Here is a 21,900-nt window from a genome sequence, read left to right on the forward strand (position 1 = left end):
ATACCAATGGAAATGGATTCAGAAAGTATAGCCAGTGTGATTTAATTGCAGATTAGATTAGGCAAATTAAGAATAAATGAAAGCATTTGGAATTGTCATTTACTGAGATGACCAAGACTGAGGGAGGGAGGAGCAGGCTTCAGGGAGAGATTAGGAGTTCCTGGAGATTCGAAGTTTGAGATGCTTGTTGGATATTCTAGTGGAGGTGTTGAGGGACTGTTGTCTACCTGGAGTTCTATGAAGAGGTGGAAAATTGAGATACATCTTTGGGAGTCACAGTTCCAGAAGATTTTTAAGCTGAGAGAATGGAGAAGACCATCCAAATAATGAATATAACAGGGAAGGTACATATCAGACGTCAATGCTTGGTTGGGGTGGAGAAGACAAGGAGGACACAGCAAAGGAGACAGAGAACAGGCCAGAGAAGGAAAAGAGAACCAAGAGAAAGTTGTTTCCCAGAGCCTAAACCAGAAGCGTGTCTCAGGAAAACAGAAGGGGCCAAAATACTCATGTGCAGCTGACCAGTCCGACCAGTGAGCAGGTCTAAGCAGTGCAACTGGCTGTGGCAATGTGGAGGTGACCATACATGGGCAGATTTGATGGAGTTGGGGGCATGGAGCCTGAATGGAGTGAGCTCAAGAGCAAATGAGATGAGAGGACGTGGATAGATTTTGCTGGAAAGGGGAGGAGTACAAAAGGGGCTGCAGTAGCTAAAGGAAGTTGCAGGGGCAAGAGGAGTATGAGCTTGTGTGTTTTAATACGTACTCGCTTTTCAATTATCTCTGACACTGTGTTTGATGATAGTAAGAATAAGTCGAGAATAAGGACAGAAGCCCCATCTGTGTAGAGGAGTTGGGATGGAGCCAGGAATCTTAGAAGAGATTCTGAGCCAGTCATCCACTGGGGTCATGGCTAAAGAGGTAGGAGTGTGAGCAGGTTTCCAAGGGTTTCTCTGATGAGATTACAACAGATAGAAGGGAAACATCCTGCTGAAGGTCATCTTCCTGTGGCCAAAAGTTTCTTTTAGACTAGAAAATTCTCTTTTAAAAATGCAAATATGTCCAAAGGAAGAGTTAAATGATTGCAGCTGTTCATCCTTTGGTATGAAGTATTAAAAGTGCTTCCTACAGTAAAAATAATCTGTCCTTCCAGAGTAATCACTATGTGGCAAGGATCTTGTGGGCTCCTTGGGCCAGGTTGCACAGCTAGAAACATAGGATACTAGAGGAAAGAGGGACAGAGTTGTCAAAGACCAATATCCCCTCCCTGATATCTGCATGGCTTCTCAGGTGCCACTGGGAACCAGTTCAAATGCTGCCTTCCTGAGCAGCTATACTTGCTTCAGAGGGTGGCTTCTGTAGTGAGCAAAGTTTGTGGAAACAAACAAAACACCCCTCTCATTGTCTTCAGGTCAGAACCGACTCATAACTGATGGGGTTTCCTATGCTATAATCTCAAGGGAGGAGATTTTCCATCTTTATCCCTTGGAGTGGCTGGTGCCAGAAGCTTCTAGAAAGTCATTGCCTTTGGGTTAGCAATGCCACACCTTGCAGACTATGCCACCAGAACTGCCTTATGACAAAATCCTCAACATTGTCAATTACCTCTCTATCACCTTCATCAGTCAGAAAACACATTCATCAAAACAACAATAATAAGCTACTTTCATCAGAGAATGATTAATAGGACCTTTTGATGCCATTGCCCCAGCTGATAGCTGCAAACCCCTTCTGTATCCACAGAATCCGTATGTCATTCCCAGGATTCCTGGTGATGGTCATGGCAACTGCCCTGCTCTTCACCTGACCTCTTCATCCTTGCCTGGTCAGCACATTACCTGGAGCATAGCTCAGCTCCTACCCTCAGGGTGACCACTCTGAAGCTTCTCTGTTCCCTACACATTTCTATTCCCTTCTTGTCTAACACTCCACCAACAGCTGCTCCGTAAGGACTGCTGCCACTTCCTCCGCCCCACGACATACCTTCTGCTCCACAACACATTCTCTCACCATCAATTTGAAGAGAACCAGCCTCCTACGTCATTCCTTTAGACAATATCTAGTTATATGTCCATTGGGGTTTTTAAAACTCAAACTCATTGCCTTCAAGTTGAAACTGACTCATAGCTAATTCTCCACTGGATTTCCAAGACTGCATATCACATGGAAGATTTCCCATCTTTCTCCCACAGAGTCACTAGTGGATTTGAACCTCCAGAGAGGTTTAAACAGACCTTGGTGTAAAAGCACAGTTTCCTATAAACTAGGCCATCATTGAGGGGATGCTAACTCAGCAGTCTAAGAAGGAGAACCAGCCAGTATATTAAGTTAATAGTTCTTAATACTTCTTTCCATCTTATGTTAATTGTCATTGTGTACCATCAAGTTTGAACCTGACCCACAGCTGACCCTCTGGCGGGTTTTCAGAGGCAGTTAATCTCACAGAAAGAGGTTGTCCATCCTTCTCCCACAGAGCAGCTGGTGGATTCAAACCGCATGCCTTTGGGATTGCAGCACAGCTTCTTGCCATGAGACCACCAGTGCCCTTATGTTAATTACAACTTGAAAGTAAATGCACTCACCCCAGGCACCCAATAACTATTTTAGTTCTTTTTCTAATTCATTTTCACATTTCTATTAATGGTGAGTATTTCTATCATTTTATTTTACACATGAAGAAATCTGAGGTTTTGTGGAGTTAAGCAATTTGCCTTGTCTAATAGGATAGCCAACAAATGACAAAGTTGAGATTAAAATACAGTTTGCAAGGCATAGTTCCCTGTTGGAAAGTCTGAGAGAAGAGGCCTAATTGAAGGGCAGGGCTTCTGCCCACAATGGCAGACAGCAAAATACGAACTTTTGCTTGATTGTGGTGGTTGAGGTTGTCTCTGCTGCCAGCAAAATCCATTTCCCATCTTACTGCTTTGTTTACATCTTGCTCTTCATCTCCTGCAACTGAAACTCTTACATGCTTTCTTGAGCCCAGCCACAAGAATTCAATCTGTGTCTGCTATGTAGAACCAGCTCCCTGCTCCATTATAGATGATGGGATACATACCCAGAAATTAATCTTCCTACCTCAATGGAATTTATGGATCTAGACTCAACTTACAGGCAATCCCCTCCTGTGCAATTAATTAATTGCCTCTGAAAACCTACCAGAGGGCCAGCTATGGGCCCATTCTGACTCCATAATACACAACAACAACTCAACTTATACACAGCGAAGTGCTATTGACTGAGTTCTACATCTCCACTCATCTGGGTTTTCAGAAGCCTGTTATTTCAGAAGTGGATGGCCAATCCTGCTTCCTAGTCTGTCTTCATCTGGGAGCCCCAGTAAAACCTGTCCACCATGGGCGACCCCTCTGACATTTGGCATACCAATGGCACAGTTTTCAGTATCATAGCAATCTACATGCTACCTCAGTACAGCAAACTCAGACAGACAAGTGCTATACCAATTAGAAAAATAATAAACCAGCAAGAATATAGGTATCCACATGCCATGCATCTGAGAGCTGGACATGAATAAGGATGACAGAAGAAGAACTGATGCCTCTGAACTGTGGTATTGGAGAAGAGTATTGAATATCCCTTGGACTGCAAAAAGAATAAGCAGATATATTCTGGAGAAGGTGCAGCCAGAGTGCTCCCTGGAGAAAAGGATGATGAAACTTCGTCTCACATGATTTGGGCATGTTACAAGGAAAGGTTCATAATGCTTAGAAAGGTGGAGGGACTGTGAAAAAGAGAAAGACCTTCAGCCTGGTGGATTGACATAGTGACTGCAGCAATCTGCTTGAAAGTGTCAGAGATTGTGAGGACAGCACTGGATAGGACAGGGTTCAGATCAACTGTTCATAGGGTCGCTATCAGTTGTACTCAACTCAACAGCAACTAACAATAACAATAACAACAACAACTCATCTGGAGCAAAAGAGAATGAAGGGAACTAAAGATTTGAACAATAAACTATTCCACAGGACTAATAGGCTACACAAGCTGTAATAGCGTCTTCTAACCTTAGACCAGAAGAGGAGGATGGTGCCTGGTGATTCACCTTTGGACCAGTATAATCTTTGAATAGTGCACTGAACAAAGCTATTTCTGGAGATCAACTATTAGGCAAATAATAGATTAGCCTGAAAAATAAACAATATCACTCACGATCACTGTGCTCACTTAACTATATGAGATCAAATAGTCAAGATTTACCCCAAAGCAAAGATGAGACAGCAAGGAGGAGAAAGGACACTATCAAAGGAAACAGAACAAACACAATGAAAATAACAAGAATGTGGATATATTTTGAAAATGATAACCAAAGTCACAAAAGAATTTGTGTAAAATTGTTGGTTGAGAATCCAATTTGCTGTGTAAACTTTCTGAAATACAATGACACATTTAAAAAAGCCAAAATTAAGCAAAGCAATCAGTTTTTATGATGTAGATGTACCTCAACCAATCAACTGAAGGCCATGAAAGCAACAAGGGAGTTTTCCAAATGGTGTATGCTTCCTCCAGACTAGAAATAGTCATCTTGCCAGAACATCTTCACTGTGCGAACATGAGAAGAAACTTTCTGTCACCTTATCTATGTATTTTGAGACACAAACCTGGACAAATCTCTAGCTTGACCTATCGATTTTGAACTTGTAAACATCTGTGCGAGCCACTTCCTGAAATAAATATCTTCTCTTTTTCTCTTCCCCTCATACACACATATGCCCCGTGTGTCTCACACACACCACACACCACATACACACACACACACATTAGGTACCATCCAGTTGGTTCTGACTCACAGTGACCTTATGTACCACTGAATCAAACATTACCCAATCCTATTCCAATCCTTCTCACTTTCAGCAAGCAAGGCTGTGTCCTCTTACATAGCAGGTTATTGATGAGCCTTCCTTCAATCCTGATGCCACATCCTCCTTCACAGAGCCTAGCTTCTCTAATGACTTGCTCAGTAGACAGATTGAATATGTATGGAGAGAGGATATACACCTTTATAAATTTTAAAGCATGCAGTGTTCCCTTGCTCTGTTCAGATGACAGTTTCTTGCTCTAAGTATGCTGCAGCTGTTGTCTGCTGGAAGGTCAGAACGGACCCATATCTGACCCTCCCATGGGTTTTCAGAGACAGTAAACTACATGGGAGGAGATTGCCTATCCTTTTCCTGTGGAGCAGCTGGTGAATCTGAACCATGTACTTTCAGGATTGCAGGGTAGCTTCTTAACACTAGGTCACCAGAGCTCCTTCGATGTAGGTATCAATTTTGTATAAGCATTATTAAGTTTTCTGGAATTGCCATTCTTCTCAAGGTTAGTCTTAGTTTGTTATGATTTACACAATCAAATACCTTTGCATAGTCGATAAAACAAAAATAGGTATGCTTCTGGTATTCTCTGCTCTCGGCCAAGATCCATCTGACATTAGCAATGCTTTGAGCCAAGGTGGAGCTTTCAGCCAGGATCCAGTGACACCAGCCTTATGCCATGGCCTCTTCTAAATCGAGCTTGAACTTTGACAGTTTTCTGCCAATGTACTATTCTAACATTTTAAAAAATATTTTTTCCATTCATGTGCTTTGTATTTCATATATTCCTTCATTCATATTGTGCTTCATATGATCATCCCCATATATTGATCAATTACTCTATTAATCACCATTGATCTATTTCCATTATTACTCCAACTTTCCAAGTCCCCGCTGGATCTTTCCTAATTCCTTTGCCCCCTTCCTTTACTCACAAAACTCTATGACCTAATAATTTGCCCCCTCCCCACCCTCAGCCTCCTTGTCCTCTCACTTCTTGGGTTTTTGTATACATCTTACTAGCTATCTTCCCTTCTTGGGTTTTTGTATACATCTTACTAGCTATCCTTCTAGTTTTACAACAATGGTCTTATGCAGTATTTGTCCTAAGAAGTCTTAGTTCACTCAACATGATGGTCTCTAGCCTCTCCGATGTTATTTTAAAAATTGTTGCTCCTAAGTAACATAGTATTTTATCTTTTAATATATCATAATTTCTCAGTCCCTTCATTTGTTGATGGGCATTTGGGCTGTTTCCATATTCTTGCTATTGTGAATAAATAGTGCTATAAACACTGGTGTACAAATCTCCTTTTGTGTCTCAATTCTATTTTCCTCAAGATAAATTCCTAGCAGTGGAAAGTGGTCATTTGGAATCTCTATGTTCATCTTTTTCAAGAAATGTCAAACTGACTTCCAGAGTGGTTGTACCATTTTACACTTCCAGCAAAACTGTATGAGAGTTCCTATCTCACCACATCCTCTCCAACATTTATTACTTGCTGTCCTTTTAAATTATTCCACTGCTATTGGGGTGAGATGGTATCTCATTGTAGTTTTGATTTGCAACTCTTTTATTACCAATGATTTTGAACATTTCTTCATGTATCTGTTGGCCATCTGAATATCTTCCTCTGTGAAAAGCATTTCCATGTCTTTTATCCATTTTTTTAATTGAGTTATCAGTCTTTTTAGTGTAGACATTATGACCTTGATGAAAGTGAAGAGGCACTGAAGTGCTTGCTGCAGAGGATCAAGGACTGCAGTCTTCAATATGGATTATATCTCAACAGAAAGAAAACAAAAATCCTCACCATTGAGTCAATAGGCAACATCATGATAGATGGAGAAAAGATTGAAATTGTCAACAATTCATCTTGCTTGGGTCCACAGACAACAACCTTGGTACCAGCACTCAGGAGATCAGGAGATATACAGTATAGGGAAAGCCTCCAAACCCTGAAAAGCAATGATGTCAGTTTAAAGACTAAGGTGCACCTGATTAAAGCTACAGTCTTTCAAGTCACCTGCTGTGCATTTGAGAGCTGGACAATGAATTAGGATGAGAGGAGGAAAATCAATGCGTTTAAGTTGTGGTGTTGGAGAAGAGTGCTGAATGGATTGCCAAAATAATGAACAAGTATGTCTTGGGAGGAAAGTACAATCAGTGTTCCTTGGAATCAAAGATGGTGAAGTTTCATCTCATATTCTTTGGACATGTTGTTAAGAGAGGCTATTCCTCAGCTAGGGACATTATCCTTGGAAAGATAATAGGATCAATGAAAAAGAAAGCTCCTCAATGAGGTAAATTGATACTGTGTCTGTGGCAATAGATTCAAATGTGTGATAAAGATGGCACAGGGTAGAACAGATTTCACATTTATTGTTCACTCTGTTGCTATGTGTAGTGTTCAACTCGACAGCACTTAACAACAATAATCTATGCTGTACTTAAGTCCATTGTTGAAACCACTGTGTCAATCCATCTCATTGACCATCTGCCTCTCTTCTTCAGACCCTCTACTTTATCAAACATGATCTCCCTCCAGGGACTGGCCTCTCTCCTGGTAACATGTGTTAAGTATGAGAGACAAAGCTTCAGCATCTTTGTTACAAAGGAGCATTCTTGCTGCTCTTGTTCCAAGACAAAGGTGTTTGTTCTTTTGGCAGTTCACAGTACGTTCCATGTTCTTCACAGATACCACAATTTAAAGGCATCGATTCTTCTTGATCTTCTCTATTCATTATCTAATTTTCATGTCCATCTGAGTCAGCTGAGAATACCATGACTTGCTGGATCAGGCCACCTTAGTCTATGTTATATATCTATTGTTGTTTATTGCCATCAAGTCAAGCGACCCTGTGAACAAAAGGCCTGAAGTCTTTCTAGAACTACAGTCATTTCTCAAAGTTCATAGAGTTTCCAGAGGTATGTAGTTTAGGAAGTGAATGCCACTCCTGCTTCCAAATATCTATATGTATGTAAATATCTATATTTCTAGATATCTAGAGCTATATAGATATTTCTATCTGCAGCTACATATCTATCTGACTATCTCTGTGTCTACTGGTTTGGTTTTTCTAGATAATTCTAAGGCAGCTGGTAACTCACAGAAAAAATACTGCGTGTTTGCCAGCACTTCACATTTTCAGTAATTCATGTCCTTGACAGAAGTGAGCTTCTGCCCAACAGGCTGGATCCTGGTCCCTGCATATCACCCTCCTAAAAGGGCAGTAGAACCATAATTGCTAATTATAACAAAAAAAGATTTTTTTTAAACAGACATTTATAATAGCTAGGTAAAATCATCCCATGTTAATAGATTTACGAGGGAAAAGAATGAAATGCATGGCCAGAAATGGGCTCACAAAGCAAAAGTCTTACACAAATGCAGAATTCCATTTAAATGTTATTTGTAAACCTGAGAAGTTTTTACCCCCCCCCCAAAAAAAACCCCAACAGAAAACTAATGCTACACCCTCAGGCACACTTACACTCAGTGAAATCTGAGATGTGAATTTATGATGCATTTAAGAACTTTTAAGAATCTTTTTAAGAATCTTTTATGTTGTGTTACTCAGTCGTTCCAATTCACAGCTCATAGTGTGTGCAAAGTAGACTGACTACTGGGTTTTCAAGGTGGAATCTCTGAATAAGATTGAACTGCTGACCTTTAGCAGTTAAGTGGACTCTTCCTATGGTTTTTGTTGTTGTTAGTTAGGTGCTGTTGACTTGGTTATGACTCATAGTGACTCCAGAGCAGAACTGCCCTGGAAATTTTTCTAGACTGTAGTCTTCTTTAAAATCTTTTCTTTTCTTTTTCTTTCCAGTGAAAGTCTTCAAATCATATTAAAGCTCAACATCCAGAAAACAGATTCTCACCACTGGGCTAATTGGCAGCATCATGACAGATGTTAAAGAGATTGAGATTGTTAACAGCTTTAGTTTGTTTGGCTCCACAATCAACTCTTGGTACTAGCAGCCAGGAAGTCAAAGGGTGAATTGCATTGGGAAAGTCTGCTGTCAGGAGCTCTCTAGAGTACTGAAGAGCAATGATGGCAGCCTGGAGTCTAAGGTGTGCCTGATCCACGATTACTTGCTATGCATCAGAATGCTGGACGATGACTAGGAATTACAGAAGAATTGATGCCAATTAGCTGAGGTGCTGAAGAAGAGAATTGAATATACCATGGACTGACAGGAGAACAAATAGGTTTTTCCTAGAGAGGGTGAAACCAGGCTGCTCTTTGGAGGCAAAGATTCTGAAGCTTCCTCTGACATACTTTGGGCATGTTGCAAGGAGGAACCAGTCCTTGGAGAGGGGCGACATGTTTGGGATCGTGGAGAAGCAGTGCAAGAGAGGAAGACCCTCAATGAGATGAATTGACTCAGTGACTGGGGTAATGATGGTAGGTGGGTCAGAGACAATAAGGTTGGCTCAGGATAGAGAAGAGTCCAGAGCTGTTGTACATAGGATTGCTATGAGTCACAGGTGACTCAATGGCACATAACAACAACAACAACAACATTGGCTTTCATTCAATTATTTATGCATATTTTGTCTTAAAACATGAATTTTTGGTTAATGTAATTTATTATAGTGTCTCCTCAAATCTTTATTGTACATTGTCTTCACTCAATTTACCTATTTATTAAATTTTACTCCCCTCCCTTCTCATCCTTATTAACCTTCCAAGATTGATTCTATCTATGTGTAAACCTTTCCTTAGGGTTTTTTAAATTTATTTTATATTAGTGCTCTTATATCATAATTGTCCTACTGTGACTCACTTATGTTACTCAGCAAAATTACTTTTAATTTCATCTATGCTGTGTAGTATTTTATAAATTCTTGATCATTTTTAAATGACACACAGTGAATGTATCAGTTTCTTTAGCCATCTAGACATTGTTCGACACTTTGGTTGTTCCTAACTCTTGCTATTGCAAATAATGCTGCAATAAAATGGGAGTGATTTTGTCAATAATTGGCTCTATTTCTTTGGGATATATACCTAGTAGTGGGATTTCTGTATCAAATGTTATTTCTGATAGGGTGGTATTAATAAGTTCAGAATTCTTTATATATGTATCAGTTATAAAACTATAGTTATATAATTATAAAACCAGTGTCAGTTTTCTTCAGCCTGCAAAACTAGATACTTAGCCTCTGAATTCTGTTTCCTTTCTTTAGCCATGTAAAGGAGAGGAAATGCATCTATCGTAGATCCTGGTGAGGCTGGTTCTCAAGTCATATGTAAATTGCTATCTTAACCTGCCTGTTAACCAGGAAGATAACTAAGCCCTCCCTGAATTACTGATACTTAAATGTGAAATTAAAAGGTGCATTGCCATGGGAAAGTCTGCTGTTGGGGACCTCTCTAAAGTAATGAAGAGCAATGGTGTCTCTCTGGAGACTAAGGTGCATCTGATACAGGCCATAGACTTTGCAATCACTTGTTATGCATCAGAGAGTTGGACAATGATCCAAGGAGGATCAAAGGAGAATTGATGCCTTTGAGCTGTGGTGCTGGAGAAGAGTATTGAGAGTACCATGGACTGCTAGGAAAACAAACAGATTCATCCTGGAAAGGGTTAAACTGGGTGGTTCCTTGGAGGCAAGGATTCTGAGGCTCCATCTAACATACTTTGGACATGTTGTGAGGAGAGACCAGTCCTTGGAGAAGGACATCATGCTTGGGAGGGTGGAGGGACAGTGCAGGAGGGGAAGGCCCTCTATGAGGTGGATTGATTCAGTGACTGGGATAATCGGGATGGGAGTGTCAGAGACAGTGCGATTGGCACAGGACAGAGCAGAGTTTAGGGCTGTTGTACATAGGGTCGCTATGAGTCGCAAGCGACTTGATGGCACATAACAACAACAACAACAACAACAAATGTGAGCTGTTCTTTTCAGATGTAGAAATTACCTTTTTTTTTTACTAACAAAAGTGCATTGTTAAGTGAGCTAGAGTTTCACCCTAGAATAAAACCAGATGACCACTCCCAGACGGGGAAGCAGCAGTCTCAGAGGTGACTTGCTGTCTCCCAGATCTGTGTAATAAAGTGCTTATGGATATTGCAATCTGTTTGTCTTATTGGTGATAGACTACAGAAAGAACCCCTTGTCTTTGGTAACATTTCTATTCTCAATTTTCTCAGAAAGTACCTACCTTCTTTACATAATGGTGGTATCACTTAACTTTCCCATAAGTAGTACACAAAAATTCCAACCTCTCTACACTCTCACCAGTTTTTGTAATTTCATGTCTTCTTGAACATTGCTAAGTGAAACATCTCCTTTTTGTGTGTGACATTTAATTGTTCGATTCTCCTTTCTCTAACCGCTAGTGATCTAGAGCATGTCTTCGTGTATTTGTTGACCATCTGAACACCTTCTTTGGTGAAGTATCTGTTCATATTTTCTGTCCATTTTAGAATTGATTTTTTGTCTTTTTCTTGTGGGGGTGACAAAGTCGTCTATAATTTTAGAGCTGAGTCCCGTGTCAGTTGTGCCATTGCCAAATGAAATGTTTTCCAATCTGTAGGTTCTCTTTTTCCTCTTTTGGGGTAGACTTGTGATGTACATAAGGATTTAACTTTCAGGAAGCCACATTCGTGTAGCATGTTCTCTATTGACTGTGTATCAATTATATTTGATAGTCTATTTATGTCATACATAGAGTTTTCTGTTGTATTTAGGGTTTTAGGCCTCCTAGGTGTGCCCATTGATGATCTTTATAGTTTTAGGTTTTATAACAAGGTACTTGATCTATCTTGAATTAGTTTTTGCCTATGATGTGAAGTATGGGAATTCAATTTTCTACAAATAGTCTCCAGTTTTGTCAGTATCATTTGTCAAAGATACTGGCTTTTCCCCACTTAATGGATTTTATCTCTTTGACAAATCAGTTGTCCATAGGTGGATGGATATGGGAAGCCAAATTTCATACCAAATATTATATGAAAAACCATATGTTTACTCAGGAGTTGAAGGAATTGCTTAAGTTGGAATTTCTCTTGTGACAGATCACAGGAAATGAGCAGCTTCCTACAGACAAGAGTTAGCTAGGTCCCAGGAAGAGGGAGTGTAAAAGTCTATATATGTGAAACACTTCCTGAGCTAAGCATTAGGTTAACAATAGAGAAAAATTCGGCTTCATTTACAAGAGGATTCTCTTTATCATTTGCTTCCCTTTATTCTCAATAAATACACAGAGAGGTGTGGCTTATGGTACTTCAGTTGATGTGAACTGCTGGCCCCTTGTCTTTTATGCTCTCTATTCATTCTTGGTGTTTTGTCTCATTATTAATGATTAATATACTTTACCATTGGTCTGCAACAGATGGATTTATTTCTGATTCTCAATTCTATTCCAATGGTCTGTGTGCCAGTTAAGGAAATCTGATGGCCAAGTAAGTAAGGAAATGTGCTGCCGACCCAATGGCAGGCAAGTCTAATCCACCAGTTGGACCTTGGGAGAGAGATGGGTAGTTTCCTCCCATGTGATTTCTGTTTTTTTTTAAATTTTATTAGTTTTAATGAACATTTACAGAGATTTTGGGTTTTCATTCATTCATTGTTGAACTGTTTTCTCCACCCTCATCCCCAGTTCGTTCTTCTCCCCCCCCACACACAATGTCTGCTTTAATTGTCCAATTGCCACAGTGCTTGTCAAAGCCAGTTCTGATTAATCTCCTTTGTCAGTGTGTCCCTTGCCATTCCCTTGCTGGAGGGTTCTGAGTCGATGGCACATAACAACAGCATGTACTTCTTGCTGTACCGATAACAAACTGTGACTATGACTGTGTTGGAGGTTTTGAGATCAGGAAATTTGAGGTCTCTTATTTTGTGTTTTTCTTCTTCCATATCACTTTGTTCTCCAAGGTCTCTTTCTTTTCCATAAGAAATTGGTGAATTATTTTTCTATCTCTTTAAAAATGGTGATGGTATCTTAACAGGGTCTGCTTTAGTGTTTACATACAGGTAGTTTTGGGATGAATTCCCATTTGCATAACGTTAAGTCATCTGACCCATGAGCATAGTATATCTTTCCTTTTATGCCTGTCTCTCTGGGTTTCTAAGAGTAGTATTTGGTAGGTTTTTTTTTTGCATGGATCTTTGGAATCCCTGGTTAGATTTATCTTTAAATGTTTCATCTTTTGGGTGGCTGTAGAAATGGCATTACTATCCTTATTTCCTTTCAGAGTTCTCTTTTTACTGTAGAGGAACCTGACTGATTTTAGTATGTTAGGCTGTGGTCTTCACAGGAGCAGACTGTCGTCTTTTTCTCCTGTGGAGGTGCTGGGTGGGTCCGAACACCTAACCACTGTGCCACAAAAGCCCCTTTCATAAAGGTTGAGCCCAAGAAAGATTGAGTTCTATTCTGTCCTATAAGATTATTATGACTTGGAACAGACTTTTCTGGGATGTGTATTAGCATTGCTGCCCTGTTTTCTTTTCTGTGCAGTTTCCCTATCTCTCTACTCAATGGATGAGACAAAAATAGTTCCAGGTGGGACTTCTAATCAAGGACTGGAAAACAAAAGAAATGAAGAAGTTAGGATCTAAAGCCTTCAAACTACCACCTTCCCGGCAAGGACCAGACTGGTTATCACCTGTTTGATCAGCCAGACCTTATCCTCCCCAGTGTAGCTGCATCTCAAAGATTCCCTTGGCCTGTGTCTCTCATGCTCCAGGAATAGTCTTTCATCTCTTCTCATTCCCTTGCTCTTCTCAGAGCTCAGCTCTCAGCATCTGCCTTGAAAGAAGGGCACCAGTCTGAGAACCTATACCATTGTAAGGTGTGTAGTGACTGATTATTGAACATTGATGAATGTATTAAACTTCCCAGAGCCACCAACTCAGAAAGATAAGAGCTTACACTCAAAAAGATAGAAGCCTAAGCCTCTCCATGACATCACAGGCTGCTAAGGTGACAGGTTCAGAACACTGGTGGCCCTGCAGGAAACAGCCCAACCTCTTCCCAGCAGAGGATTTATCCTTTGTGTTACCAGGCATCTTGTAAGTACTTCTCTCTCATGAAGCAATTATGCACTGTGACAGAGTGGCCAAGAACACAGACTCTGGAGTCAAATTTCCCCAGGCTTCCATCTTTATTCTTACATTCCCCTACTATGTAACTTTGGGCCACATAATTAACTTCTCCAGGCTTAACTTTCTTCCATTAAGTGAGAATAATGATGTTAATAATGAGAAAAATGGTATTACCTAACAGATAAGGTTGACTGGACATCTTTCTCTTCTGCTACACTGCATTTTTTTCTTTTTTGATCTATATTTGTTCCCATTCCAAAGAAAGGTGACCCAACTGAGTGTGGAAACTACAGAACAGTGTCATTGATTTCACATGCAAGCAAGATTCTACTGAAGATCATCCAAAAACGATTAGAACAGCACATCAGCAGAGAACTGCCGGAAGTCCAGGCTGGGTTTAGAAGGGGTCGTGGTACTAGGGATATTGTTGCTGATGTTAGATGGATCTTGGCTGACAGCAGAGAATACCAGAAGAATGTCTATCTGTGTTTCATTGATTATGCAAAGGCATTTGACTGTGTGGATCATAACAAACTGTGGCTGACTCTGAGAAGAATGGGAATCCCAGAACATTTAATTGTGCTAATACGAAACCTATGCTTGGACCAAGAGGCAGTAGTCAGAACAGAGCAGGGTAACACTGCATGGTTCAAAATTGGGAAGGGTGTACACCAGGGATGCATCCTGTCTCCATACCCTTTCAACATGTATGCAGTGCAGATTATCCGAGAGGCTGGGCTCTATGAGGAGAATTGTGGCATCAGGATTGGTGGAAGGTCTATTAACAATCTGCGTTATGCAGATGACACAACCCTGCTTGCTGAAACTGAGGAGGACCTCATGCACTTGCTGTGAAGGGTCAAGGACTGCAGCCTTCAGTATGGACTGAGGCTCAATGTCAAGAAGACAAAGATTCTCACCACTGGACCAATTGGCAGCGTCAGGATGGATGACGAAGAGATTGAGAGTGTTCACAGCTTCAGTTTGCTCGGCTCCACAGTCAACACTCTTGGCACCAGCAGTCAGGAAATCAAAACGCGTATCGCGATGGGAAAGTCTGCTGTTAGGGACCTCTCTAAAGTACTCAGGAGCAACCGTGTCTCTCTGGAGACTAAGGTGCGCCTGATACAGGCCATGGTATTTGCAATCGCTTGTTATGCATCAGAGAGTTGGACAATGACTAGGGAGGACAGAAGGAGAGTGGATGCTTTTGAGCTGTGGTACTGGAGAAGGGTACTGAAGGTACCCTGGACCGCCAGGAAAACAAACGGATTTGTCTTGGAGAGGATTAAACCAAGTTACTCCTTGGAGGCAAGGATTCTGGGGCTTCGTCTGACATACTTTGGACATGTTGCCAGGAGGGACAGGTCCTTGGAGAGGGACATCATGCTTGGGAGGGTTGACGGACAATGCAGGAGGGGAAGACCCTCTATGAGATGGATTGATTCGGTGACTGGGATAATAGGGATGGGTGTGTCAGAGGCGGTGCGGTTGGCGCAGGATAGAGCAGGGTTTAGGGCTGTTGTGCATAGGGTCGCTATGAGTCGGAAACAACTCGACAGCACATAACAACAACACAACAACATAACCGCAGGGCTCAAAGAATTGTTTAACACAAATTCAGTTTATTGCTGTGGAACAAACTCATAGCTGACCCTGTAGTGAGTGGTTTTTCGGAGGCAATAAATCTCATGAGAGAAGGCTGGCTATCTTTCTCTTAAGGAGTTGGTGAATTGGAACTGCCTGTGTTTGGGTTGCAATGCAACTATTTACCCATTAAGCCACCAGAGCTCCCTACAAAATACAGTTGTTATGTACCATTAAGTCCAAACAAACTCATGGCTTGTTTTCAGTGGCAATGACCTAGATGGATGCCAGAAGAAACTCTGAGTATCACATTATAATGTCGAAAAGCCAAAACAAGGGAAGATATAAGGAAATTAAGGAGCTGAACAGAAAATGTCAAAGGGCAGCTTGGGAAGACAAAGCAGAGTATTATAAGGAAATGTGCAAAGAATGGAGTCAGAAAATCAAAAGTGATGAACTCTCTCAGTATTTCTTTAGTTGAAGGAACTGAAGAATAAGTTTAAGCCTCGAGTTATAATACATAAGGATACTATGAGCAGAATATCAAGTGACCCAGGAAGCATTAAAAGAAGACGGAAGCAGTAAACACAGTCACCGTACCAAAAAGATTTGACTGATAGAGAAGAATTTCATGAAACAATATATGATCAAGAGGCAATGATGATGAAGGAGGAAGTTCAAACTGCTCTGAAGGAATTGGCAAAGAGCAAGACCAGAGGAATTGATGGCATACCAATTGACATATTTCAGCAAAGAGATGCTGCACTGGACATGCTCACCAGGTTGTGTCAAGAAATCTGGACTACATATCTATTCCACATATTAAAATAATAAATTTTGAGTGTCAAATTTAAAAAAAAAAGAAATCTGGACCACAACTATCTGATCAGCTGATTAAAAGATCTATATTTAATCACATTTCCAAAAAAGGGGGGATCCCATAGAGTGTGGAAATTAGTGAAAAACATCACATGCAAGCAAAATCCTGCTGAAGAGTATCCAAAAGCAAGTGGAACAATACATTAAGAGAGAAATACAAGCTGGGTTTTAGAAGAGGCCATAGTACTTAGAGAGAACATACCAGTATCAGATAGATCTTGGTTGAGATCAGAGAATATCACAAGAATGTCTATCCGAGTCTCATGGACTGTGCGAAGGCATTTTGACTGTATGCATTACAGCAAATTGTGGCTAACCTTGAGAAGAGTGGGAATCCCAGAATATCTGATTTTGCTCGTGAAAAACCTATACCCAGATCAGGGAACAGTGGTCAAAACAGAGTAAGGAAACACTGTATGATTCAAAATCAGTAAAGGATGTCTCCATACCTCTTCAATCTATATGGGAACAGATCATTCAGGAGGCTGGACATTATGAGGAGGAATGTGGTATCAGAATTGGAGGAAGACTTATCAACAATCTACGGTATGCAAATGACACAATCTTGCTCACCAAAACTGAAGAAGACCTGAAGCATTTGCCGCAAAAGATCAAGATCTGAAGTCTTCAATATGGATTGAAACTCAATACCAAGAAGACAATTCTCACCTGGGCCAACAGGGAGCACAGTGACAGATGGAGAAGAGATTGAGATTGTTAATAACTTCAGCTCGTTCGTATCCACAGTCAACACTCTTGGCTCTCTATGTCAGAGACAGTGAGATTGGATCAAGATAGGATAGTGTTCAGAGTTATTGTACATAGGGTCGCTATGACTCACAAATGATTCAACAGCACAGAAAAACAACAACAACAAATTGCATGGGAGGTGGCTGCCCATATTTCTCTCATGGAGCAACTAGTGGATTCAAACCTCATGCCTTTGGGTTGGCAGTGCAACTTTTTATCACTAAGCTACCTGAGCTCCCTACTTAACACACAGAAAGTGCTGAAATAAGAGCTCTTTGTCAGAGCAAGTAAGTGAACAGAAATTTTGACTTAACTTATAGACATGGTTACAATCTTGGTGGAAGAATTCATTCCACAGACTGTTGGAAATGCCCCTAAAACTTCAAACATCAAACCCATTGCCATTAAGTTATCTGACTCAGTTATAGTAGACCTGCTCCATAGAATTTTCTGGACTGTATTTCTTTATGGGAGCAGAACACCAGGGCTTTCCTCCAAGGCACTACTGGGTAGGTTTGAACTATCAGCCTTTAGAAAGTAAAGGACCATTTATGCCATGTGAGAAACTACAGCATCTCAGAAATTACCCCCCTAATCACATAAAGAAGAAAAGAGTCTTAAACAGGAGTTGCCAAGACTGTAAGATGTCCCAGATGGTAACAAGTCATTGAACCTCCCTAAGGGGATGGGGTGTGGTGACCCAGCCTGAGGTTGGGATTATTGCTGGTAAATAATTAAGATTTGTTAAGAAGATAATAAACTGTCTCTTGAGAGCCAAATGGAAAGTAATATATCTGAGGATAATGAAATGCTTGATGGAATGGGCTGCGTGAGGTATACACAGCACATTATGGGAACCCCCTGGGAAATGGGCAGTGAAGATTCATTTAGGAAGATCCATTTGCTGGAGAAACCACAAGCTTAGGGAGGAGCTGCTGGAAGCCAGAAGGGACCTGCCCAGGACTAGATTGCATGCTCTGCTGTTGAGAAAGTGCTGGTCTCAGGGAGCCAGGCAGTTCACACTAGCAGTTTACACTGGCGAGATGTTTTGTCATGAGAACTGGAGCAAGCTCAATGGAATTAGAGGCAGAGGACTCAGAACTTAGCAAATAATTTTGTCCAACATGTCCCTTGCTCATGGATAGGAAGACTCAATATTGTGAAAATGAAAAAAAAAAATATTGTGAAAATGGTAATACTACCCAAGGCAATTTACGTGCTTAATGCAATCCCAATACAAATACTAATCCCATTCTTCAAAGAGATGGAAAAAGCAATTTCCAGTTTCATTTGGAATGGAAAGAAGCCCTGAATAAGCAAAATACTCCTTAAAAATAGAAGAAAGGTAGGGGGTATCTCACTCCCTGATTTCAAATCCTATTACACTGCTGTGGTGGTTAAGACAGCATGGTACTGGTACAATGAGAGACACATAGATCAATGGAATAGAATTGAGAACCCAAAGATCAGCCCATCTCTCTATGGTCAACTGATTTTTGACAAGGAGATGAAATCAGTTAAGTGGGGAAAAGACAGCCTTTTTAACAAATGGTGTTGGCAAATTGGAAACGTATCTGCAGAAGACTCAAGCAAGATCTATACCTCACTCCATATACAAAAAGCAACTCAAGGTGGATCACAGACCTAGGACTAAAACCAAGGACCATAAGCTTCATTAAAGAAAAGCTTGGAACAACACTAGAAGTCCTAATCCACAACATAAACAGTCTTCCAAGTATTCTGAAAAACTCACAGCCAGGAGAAGATAAAATAGATTAATGGGATCTTCTAAGAATCAAATCGCTATGCACATACAAAAACTTCTTCAACAGGGTAAAAAGGGAAGCCACTGACTGAGAAAAAGTATTTGGTAATTACATATCAGATAAGGGACTTATATCCAGAATTTATAAAATACTTGAGCACCACAACAAGATAAAGGTAAATCACCCAACAGAAAAATGGGCACAGGATATGAACAGACACTTCACTGAAGAAGACATTCAGATGTCTAACAAGCACAAGAAGAAATGTTCAAAATCCCTAGCTCTAAGAGAGATGCAAATTAAAACAACTATGAAATATCATCTCACCCCAGTCAAAAGAGCAAAATTTAGCAGAACAGCAAGCAACAAATGCTGGCGAGGTTGTGGAGAGACTGGAACCCTTATTCACTGTTGGTGGGAGTGTAAAATGGTCCAACCCCTGTGGAAAGCGGTATGGCACTTTCTCAAAAAGTTGCAAATAGAGATACCATTTGACCCAGCAATTCCACTACTGGGAATATACCCCAAAGAGACCATAACTGACACCCAAGCAGATATATGCACACCCATGTTTATTGCAGCTTTGTTCACAATAGCAAGGAGTTGGAAACAACCTAAGTGCCCATCAACAAACGAATGGATAGAAAAGCTGTGGTGTATTCATAAAATGGAATACTGTGCTGCATTGAAAAACAAGGAACTCATGCAATACTATTCAAAATGGGTGACCCTGGAGGACATTATGCTGAGTGAAATATCTCAGTCACAAAAGGACAAATACTGCATGGTGCCACTGTTGTAGAACAGGACTGAAATCAGGGTTGAGGTAAGACTGAGAAAAACTGGATAAATTATGTATACTGCATTGAAACAGAGGAGGGAGAGAATAATTTAAAAGCGATATATGGTAGAGTATTATGGTTATCACAAGAGTCCAGAATGAAGGTTACATAGTGGAGTGTATTCTGGGTGGTGGGGGAGGGAGGTGGGGAGGTTGTATACCAAAGAAGGAATCTTTCTTTTACTTTTCAAAGAGAGGAGCGAACTGGTTTAGGGGAGGGCTGGGCAGGGAGAAAAGTGCAAAATGAAAGAATGGAAATCCAAAATCCCTGTAAATGTTCATTAAAGTTAATAAACTTTTTTTAAAAAAGAAATCTACAGATTTGGACCAAATCAGTGATTTCTGCCTATAGTCTGATAAAGTCCTGTCCTGGAAGCTGTAGGGACATTATCAGCTCTATATGCAGAAGAAGATTATCTGGGAGGCTGGGCTCTATGAGGAGAAATGTGGCCTCAGGACTGGAGGTAGACTTGTCAACAACTTGTGTTATACAGATAACACAACCTTGCTGGCTGAAACTGAGGAGAACCTGAAGCACTTGTTGCAGAAGATCAAGGGCTGCAGCTTTCAATATGGACTGAAGCCTGACATAAAAAAACAAAGATTCTCACTACTGGGATGCTTGGCAGCATCATGCTAGATGATGAAGAGATAAAGATTGTTAACAGCTTCAGTTTGCTTGGCTCTACAATCAACACTCTTGGTACCAGTAGTCAGGATATTTAAAGGTGAATTTCATTGGGATAGTCTGCTGTCAGAAACCTCTCCAAAATACTGAAGAGCAACGATGTCAGTCTGGAGACTTTGGTGCGCCTGATACAGGCCATCGTCTTTGCAATTACATTGCTGGACAATGACTAGGGATGATAGAAAGAGAATTGATGCCTTTGAGCTGTGGTGCTGGAGAAGAGTATTGAATATACCATGGACTTCTAGGAGAACAAACAAGTTCATCCTGGAGAGGGTGAAGCCAGGCTGCTCCTTGGAAGCAAGGATTCTGAAGCTTTATCTGACATACATTGGACATGTTGCAAGGCGAGATCAGTCCTTGGAGAGGAACATCATGCTTGGGAGGGTAGAGGGATAGCGCAAGAGAGGAAGACCCTCAATGAGATAGATTGATTCAGTGGCTGGGGAAATGGGGATAGGTGTATCAGAGGCAATAAAATTGGCACAGGATAAAGCAGGGTTTAGGTCTGTTGTACACAGGGTCGTTATGAGTTGCAGGTGACTCAATGGCATATAACAACAGCAACCCACCCACCCTCCCCAGGACCCCAGCCAGGGCCACCCCCTGAGTCCTTCTGCTCCACCAGGGCAATTCTAGCCCTCTCTACCCAGTCAGGGTCACCCCAGCCCTCTTGTCCAGAATCATCCCTGTTCAGAGGGACCACACGGCAGTTCCTGCTCACTGGCTTTTCAGAACCACTCTAGGCAGCATTACACCAAGCACATTCCACTCTTCTTTGATGTTGTCTATGTGTGCAGTCCTCTCCCCTTCACCAGTTTGCATGCTTTTTTAAAAAGGTCTGATCTTGAACTGCTTTTGTACCTGTCACTTGCTTTGCCCTTGGCCCTATGGTATCTACACAGAGGTATGGTGTCTACACAAAGGTAAAACCACATTGATTGAATGATTAGTGGCATAGCCCCCACCCATGAAGCAGACAGAGGTCAGTCAGTGCCCTACCAGTCCAGTGACCATCAAGCCAACCTTGACTCATGAGAATTCCTTGATGCAAACAGTTTCCACACTAAGATTGTGGATTTCCATCCACTGAAAGGCATGTAGGAAGAAAGCCCTGGTAATCTGCCTCCCAAAACTTGGCCTTTGAAAAGTCTGTTAAGTAAAGTTCTACTTGGACACACATGAGGAGGCCAGCCAGTATCCTGATGGGGTTAATGATGTTAAAGTATAAACACAAGGGCAGTGGGGGTGGGAGAAATTGAGTAGCCCTGTTATGTCCAGGAAGATATATTTTAATGGAAAGACTTATTAAAAGAGTAGGACTTGAGAAGTACCCACAAACCCACAATGTTGAATTTGTGACTGTAAGGGAGTATAAAAGAGTATATAATAATATTCTGACTCCATATAAATAATTACACACAAAGAGAACCAACCCTCAAATAAAATATAAAAATAAAATCTAATTAACAGTTGTCTCTGGATCCTGTGACCAGCAGAAT

The 21,900-nt window shown here is 40.9% G+C and overlaps 1 protein-coding gene across 1 annotated transcript in view; it reads right to left on the minus strand.

The window, feature by feature from the left end:
• Nucleotides 1–21,900, minus strand: part of GPA33 (glycoprotein A33 (transmembrane)) — a 90,996-nt gene that overhangs the window by 42,701 nt on the left and 26,395 nt on the right. Inside the window, exon 4 of the mRNA XM_006887444.1 lies at nucleotides 523–620. Coding sequence (XP_006887506.1) covers nucleotides 523–620 — 98 coding nt within the window. The remainder of the gene's footprint in view (nucleotides 1–522; nucleotides 621–21,900) is intronic.

The sequence above is a fragment of the Elephantulus edwardii genome, unplaced genomic scaffold, assembly GCF_000299155.1.
Source record: "Elephantulus edwardii isolate Elephantulus edwardi_28Jun2011 unplaced genomic scaffold, EleEdw1.0 scaffold00057, whole genome shotgun sequence".
Classification (NCBI taxonomy): domain Eukaryota; kingdom Metazoa; phylum Chordata; class Mammalia; order Macroscelidea; family Macroscelididae; genus Elephantulus; species Elephantulus edwardii.